This window comes from Humulus lupulus, chromosome 5 (genome assembly GCF_963169125.1).
Source record: "Humulus lupulus chromosome 5, drHumLupu1.1, whole genome shotgun sequence".
Lineage (NCBI taxonomy): Eukaryota > Viridiplantae > Streptophyta > Magnoliopsida > Rosales > Cannabaceae > Humulus > Humulus lupulus.
Genome location: NC_084797.1, coordinates 18,550,739 through 18,558,437, shown reverse-complemented (window position 1 = coordinate 18,558,437; position 7,699 = coordinate 18,550,739). Strand labels below are relative to the sequence as shown.

General features: G+C 33.1%; 1 protein-coding gene across 1 annotated transcript; it reads left to right on the top strand.

Annotated features, from left to right (window-relative positions):
- Positions 1–5,700: 5,700 nt before the first annotated feature.
- LOC133778910 (cyclic nucleotide-gated ion channel 1-like) lies at positions 5,701–7,069 on the top strand. The gene is made up of 4 exons (XM_062218922.1): positions 5,701–5,888; positions 5,992–6,103; positions 6,189–6,437; positions 6,539–7,069. The coding sequence occupies exons 1-4, from the start codon at positions 5,701–5,703 to the stop codon at positions 7,067–7,069; spliced, it is 1,080 nt and encodes a 359-aa protein (XP_062074906.1).
- The last annotated feature ends 630 nt before the right edge of the window (positions 7,070–7,699 follow it).

Genomic DNA, 7,699 nt, shown 5'->3' with positions numbered 1-7,699 from the left:
TGATACTTATTATTATAATAATAGTTACTTATTAATAGTTGGTAAATAGAATAATAGTTACCAAGATATATATATATATATTTATATATATATGGGAATTCTCCTATAGGGGCTTCATTTTAAGCTATACCGGTAAGACTCTCAGTGTTCTCAATCCGTGAACAGATTTCAGCACGATTTTTTTTTATGACCGTGTATATTGTAGCTATTTAGAGCATCCTCCAAATTTTCAGAAAATTCCGAATAGTTTACAGTACCGAAAACTAGGTTCAAACATGTTGTTGCACGCGTGACTAATTTTTTTTTATGCGTGTGGAAAATAACATGTTTGAACCTAGTTTTCGGTACTGTAAATTATTCGGAATTTTCTAAAAGTTTGCAGAATGCTCTAAATAGCTACAATATACACGGTCATAAAAAAAAATATTCGCGCCGAAAATTGTTCATGGGACGAGAAACACTAAGAGTCCTACCGGTAGAGCTTAAAGTGAAGCCCCTATAGAAGAATTGTCCAATATATATATATATATTGTAATGCCCTGGCTACCCCTGAACAATTACGGTGAACAGCGAACTGAAAATTTGACTCGCTACCCGAGTCCTTTGGTTAAAAACGTGATCTAAGTGTTATTATCAGGTTAAGGAGTAAAACTAGTAAAAAGGAAATGATATATTTCATTAAGTATATAAACTGCTCATGAGCCATTAAAAACATTTACAAGTTGTTTACAATACAAAATGGTCGTTATTGTTTCAGATTTACAATTCCTGCCGACCTAAGCGGCAAAAATAGGGTAAACCCCTAGTCCCTCTGAGGACTCCCTGACCGTGGTGGTCAAGCGGCCAAATATATACACAACACCGCCTAATCCACTCAAGGTTGGGTGAGCTTCTCTTTCCCTTTACCTGCACCACATAGCACCCATGAGCCAATGCCCAGCAAGAAAACACAATAATGCATGATATAATATCAACAATGATCATAATAATCATCCAGGACTATCAGTCCAAAACAGATAGGTGACAGTAGCAAAATCAGAAAAGTGGGTACAGCTCCCTTTAGCCATGCGACGATAGGGTCACCAGGGCTTAACTGATAAGTTATCCTTTCATAAGTTTGACCAGGATAGGTGTATGGTGAATGGTCACCAACATAACCTTCCTTATGACCACAGAGTCATAACCTTGGAACATCGTTCCCTAGCCATGTGACAACAGTCACCGGGGCCATATGCCCTGGCTCTGAGTACTAGTCTTAGACTAGCCAAGCGCTTATAAGTTCATCGACCTGAGGGTCGGTCCAGCTTTAATTCCATAGAGCCATTCAATGTTGATATCGATTAGATCTAATCTTCATTCGGCCCTGCATTTAGAGTGCTTATGCCGTTTCAGACCTTTAGGTCAGTATCCCTGACTAGTCAGTGCCATAAACAAGTAATCAACATTCACTAGCATTTAACATGCAATCCATGTCCACATATATCAACTAACATGCTTCAATAAAAAACCACGCATGTCATATACATATACAAGGTGCAACTGTATTCATACACTGTTTTCTTACCTCTAGTTCGAGTGAAAGTTATAATAAGAACGACCCCTGAGAACGATCAATCTTTTAATTCCTTAACGGTCACCTGGTCATAACCAAAATATAGGATTCATCAATGAAAATGATAACAAAGGGTTCCCAAACCAAAACCTAGCCCCCAATACATCAAACACTACTCAACCGGGTAATAGGTTCGACCCCGAGGCCTAAGGCTTGAATCCCCAAGCTAAAAACACAATTCTGGCCAAAAAGCCACTAAGGGCCGTGGCCTCCCCCTGTCAAACACCATAGGCTGCGGTGCACCACACCCATGCCGCGGCTCATTACCCAAATTAGCCAAAAAAACAGCACGCACCAGCTCGTCTTCCCCTGCGTTTTCCCTTGGAACCAACCCTTCAAACAAGTTCTAAACCTCATCCAAACACCCAATTTAACCCCTAAACAACATCTATATCAAACTCTCATCAAAACCCAAGTTAAACTTCAATCAAACTTCCATCAATTCAACTATCCATCAAGAGAGTTACAAGCTAAAAACTCAAAGTTAAAACAGAGTAAAACCAAAAAATTATGGCTGAAACTCACCTCAAATTCGAGATTAAACTTCCTTCAATGGCTGAACCAAGTCTACAAACCCAGCCACTTGATTTCCTAGCTTGAAACCTCACTTTGAGCTCAAAAACTCCAAAGGGGAAATGGAGGAGAATGATGTACGGGAAGGAGAAGTAAAACCCTGTTTTGCTCTGTTTTCTTCTACATCCATCTAAAGGTCATATAAATCCAAACCCAAATGACCTAAATGCCCCTAAGTCATTAAAAGTTTCTAAAGCCTTCCCAAGGGCAGAATTGGTACTTTCCACCTATCTCGTTAATCATAATTAACGATTCCCAATTCCCGCTAATCTCAATAATCTCAACACCAATAATTCATATCCCGTTACCCTATAATTCCCGGTAACGCTCTAATCATTAAAAACACCCCGAGACTCACCCCGAGCCCCGAGCTTAAACCTGTTATGACCAAACCGATAAATTATAATTAAAGATCGCCTCATGCCGAAATACTTGAACCCATCCACATTATAATGTGGCCTCACAATATATATCATTGGCATGCAAACAAATATACAATTATGCCCTCAACGGGCCAAATTACCAAAACACCCCTGTAAACAAAAGTGGACCCACATGCATGCATTTAACATCATATTGTAATATAATTCTCATAGACATGCATAAATTCATTTAATAACATAATTAAACAGTTATGGCCCTCCCGGCCTACTAATCCAGCCATTAAAACATATTAGGGATTCCGGGGCATTACATATAAGTATAATTTTTTTTATCTTTTAAAATTATATGAATAAATTCTCTCACTAGTCATATTATACAAAATTAAATTTATTGTTTCTTAATTAATTTTTTTTATCAATTTATATTTAAGTTTGCATCAAAAATTTATATATTTTTAATTATTTATTTATTTTCTTAAGAAAATTCAAATTTGTACTCTTAAATAATTTAGTTCTAAATTTTTAGTAAATGGATTAAGTACTGAGTTTTATTATTATTATTTGTTAAAAGGATACACAATACTAAATAGTAATAAAATAAAAATTGTGTTCTAATTATACATAAATACATTTTTTTAATTTATTGTATATGGCTTGTATTTAGTTTGGAGTTTATTTTTAATATATGCTATATTCTCTTCATGTCCTACGAAACTATATTACCTACTACATATTTTAACCATTTTTATATGTAAATTGATATATATATATATATATCTAATTAGCAACTTTTTACCACGAAACTTCATGGTTATTAAAGATGATGTAGCCTCTTATATATTTCGTCATTCGTGGTACACAAAAATTAAAAAAAGACCACTGCCAAGTCTTACGTCTATTAAATTAGAATTTGATGCGTTTTTGGTTAGAAAATATTTACTTATATAACACATACTTGGTCATAATTCGCAATAAAATTCCAACTTTCTGTTCTTATAATCTTGGAACTCAGATATCTATTCCTCCAACTAACCTTGCTAAAGAAGAACACAACACACATCTCCAGTCCAGGTTTTCATTACTTTGCATAATACTACTACAATTTTTTTTTCTTGTATAATCGGTTAAGTATATGCATGTAAGTTTACATGTATAAAAGGAATTTATTGTTATATATTTTTATCGACACAGTTTTTAAAAAAGATTAAAAGAATTAAGAGTACAAAATTTATGATGTGCTTGGCCTGGTATTTCTCCACATTTATTAGGGCAGGAATAGAAGTCAATGCTATATGGAAGACAAGAAGGAAGCCAAAATAGATATGTGGTGAGTTTTTTTCACTCTTCGACCATATGAAAAGATGATTATCATTCTTCAAGATTTACTTTTGCATTACTTTGCAATATATATCAATAGTTCAGTAATAATCAATATTAACAGTTATATCATCAAGGATTGTAGTGTTCAATTTGTTAATGGTTTTTTTTTTTTTTGCCCAGCATGGCAGAACCAGACTGGAGCATACAGGAAACGATTGGTGCAACCATGAGGATGAACAATGGAATAGATCAGAAGAAGAAGAAGAAGAAAGGGTGGACCAAAATAAAGGAAATTCTCATGCAAAAGAGCTGTCTTCTTCCAATGTGGAATAAGATATTTCTTTTGGTTTGTGTTATTGCTGTTACATTAGACCCTTTGTTCTTCTATATCCCCGTAATAGACAAAGAAAACTATTGCATTAAGAATGACCAGAAGTTGAGAAATTCAGCTCTAATTTTAAGATCATTAACGGATATTATTTATATCATAGATATTATTTGTATCGTAGCTAAAACCTACGAGTCACTAAAAAAAGATCAGATAGTTACGAGTGTTTCGGCAGTAGCAAAGAATATCTCTTGGTCTCTCATCTTCGTTGACTTTCTGGCCATTCTCCCAGTTCCTCAGGTATACATACATATATATATATATATATATTATTCTAAGAAACATGTATCTGTTTACATTTATAATTATTCAAAATGAAAATTGTTAACGGAGAGACTTATAATAATTTCATGTACAATAATTAATTATCTTTTTGTAGGTAATAATTTTAGCTTTTAATGAAGTGATTGAGACCTCGGGATCTTCTAGCAAAAAATTGCTAAACACTATTCTTCTCTTTCAATATTTACCAAGGGTTATTCGAATCTACCTATCATGTAAAGAACTTGCACAGAACCAAGATTCAGTAACTAGAATTGTTTGGGTTAAGGGTGGACTAAACTTTTTCCTCTACATCCTTGCTAGTCATGTAAGTTCAATCAAACATAATCCATTTGGTTATATATTAATTATATATATTAGCACTTGTATTAATTTAGTTTTGTTTAATTATAGTACTACATGATTGTCATATTATTTATAAGATATCCATATATTTAACTAGTTTAAAATATTGGTGTGCGTGAAACTAATCATGTACATGAGGTTTACATTAACGAATTATTGTTCTGATTCGATGTAAGCACATCCATAAGTTTGGAAGAAAAAAAATCGGTTGTCCCAAATTTTCTGTCCCCTTCATGTCCTACCAATTATTTTAAGACATCTCATTTATTTATTTAATATATATATAAATTATTTACAATTTTCTTTTTTCTTAACTATAAATAAATGAGATGTCTTAAAATAATTGGTAGGACATGGAGGAGACATGAAATTTGGGTACATACAGGTGATTTTTTTTCATAAGTTTGTCCCTATCGCCTAGTGTTTTTAGTCACAATTTTTTGTTTGTTTGACGACTAAGCATTTTTTTATTCGTAATTATTAAAATAATTATAATAACGTACTACAAGATAATATTTTAATCATCCCAAGTTGTGATTAAAAGTAATTATGCATGTACTATATTTTTATTGGTCAACAAATTACACATTTTATTACTAAATTTTTTAACAACAGTAGTTATTTTGAACGATTATATTTATATGAATTGTTTGTTGTCTTTGATTTAGGTGTTCGGAAGCTTTTGGTACTTTTACTCTTTTCAAAGACAAACCTCATGCTGGCAAAGTGCTTGTAAAGAACATGAAGAGAAAGAATTATGTGAAAAGTTTGAAAATAATAATATTTGTAAAAATGACATGAGCAAATTCGAACAAAGAAATATGATCAATCTGATCACTGAATACTGTCCAATAAATCCGGGGAATGCAACAATCTTCGATTTTGGGATATTTCTTGAAGCCCTTGAATCTGGTGTAGTGCTAGACTCAGTGGATTTTCCTCAAAAGTTCATCAAATGTTTTTGGTGGGGACTACAAAATCTCAGGTTAGAATTTATAAATTTTCTTTGTTGGTTTCATGACAACTCAATCGTCAATTGACAGCATTGAATAATTTTAAATATGAAATCATTATATCAAATGTTGCAGTTCGCTTGGTCAAAACCTCGAAACAAGTACCTATATTTGGGAGAACTGCTTTGCCATTTCTATTTCTATCATTGGCTTGCTACTCTTTTTGTATTTAATTGGAAACTTGCAGGTTGGTATATATCTATATAAAATAATTGGAAACTCTTGTGCATTATTGCTTGATCATTAATTATACTTGTGGCATGCATGCATAGACATATTTGCAGTTGGCAACTGCAAAATCAGAAGAGTTAGGAGAGAAGATGAAATTGAAAGAACAAGAAATAGAATTTTGGATTGAAAAAAATGGTCTACCAAAGGAAGAAAAGGCTTCAATTATGCAAAAAGTCAAACACAAGTTGGAGGAAAACAGAGAAGTTGATATTGAGAATCTGCTTTCTATACTTCCTTCCGAAGATAGAAAGCGTATAAAGCATCTTTTGTGCTTCCCTTTGCTACAAAAAGTAAATATATGTTAAACCCTACTACTACTTACAATATATAGCTACATAAACTAAGATGTTTCTAACTTTTTTGAACTTGATTATATGATATTGTTTATTAGGTTCCAATGCTTGAAAATATGGAGAGGGAAATACTTGACATAATTTGCCAGAATCTTAAGCCAGTAATCTACCCAGAGAGTAGCTACATGATCCGAGAAGGAGACCCACTTGATCGGATGATTTTCATCACACACGGCACAGCTTGGGCATACACAAACAATGCTAGTGGTCATAATAGTAGTGATCATAGTGCTAATAATGAGGCATTGAATGTGAGCAGTAGTACAAGAAGTAGCAGTACGAGACGCCTCAAGAAATGTGATTTTTTTGGAGAAGAGCTGTTGGGGTGGTCAAGAACTCACTCTCACATCATTGATTTTCCCATTGCGACCATCAATGTCAAGTCCCACACCAAGGTTGAAGCCTTCTCTCTTATGGCCAACGACTTGTTAAATATAGTGAAGAAGAACTATAGGTTCTTCAGGCGGAATATCCCCACCAATCAACAACGGCAGGAGACCTCGGTGCAGTTGGATAATGATGATGATGTGAAGTCACAGAGTTCCAAGTATCAGCGCTTGCACAAATAATAGTGGTATAAATATATAGGCCTTGGATTTTTCTCCCCTTTTTATAAAAACGGAATGCTTCCTGTTATATATTGCAGACTTTGCTTAATATACTTAGATTAAGATATAATTGGTTTGGTGTATTTATATTTCTAATAAATAATTATCCAATTAATCCGATGGTGTGTAAAATAAACGTAATATATCTTATATTTTTACGGCCCTTCATTTTTATATTGTAAAATAAACGTAATATAAACATAAAAAAAAAAGTTGTGATTTTTTTACATTTTATGGCCCTTCATTTTTTTTTACATTTTTATTAATTCAAGTTTCCAAAAGTAGGATTTTAATATTTCAAAATTACTAAAATAAAATTTACACTAAATATCAACCCACAAAACAAAAGGAAAAAAAATACAACAAGAAAACAATACCACAACAATAAAGTGCAATCCATATTGTAGCTACAAAAAAAAAAAAAAACACACAAAAACAACCACTACAAAAAATGTTACTTTTACCGAGAACCCTATACCGAGAACATGTTCTCGGTAGAAACATTTCAGAACCGTGCCAAGGCTACGCGATATTTTTTCATTTTAGTTGATATACCGAGAACATGTTCTCGGTAGAAGTCATTTATATGCT

What these genes read in the sequence shown, in the direction of transcription:
- LOC133778910 (XM_062218922.1), top strand. Translation starts at nt 5,701, where the DNA reads ATGAGCAAATTCGAACAAAGAAATATGATCAATCTGATCACTGAATAC. An exon ending in TGGGGACTACAAAATCTCAG is followed by an intron (nt 5,889 to 5,991) that starts GTTAGAATTTAT and finishes CAAATGTTGCAG; the next exon opens with TTCGCTTGGTCAAAACCTCG. An exon ending in GCTTCCCTTTGCTACAAAAA is followed by an intron (nt 6,438 to 6,538) that starts GTAAATATATGT and finishes ATTGTTTATTAG; the next exon opens with GTTCCAATGCTTGAAAATAT.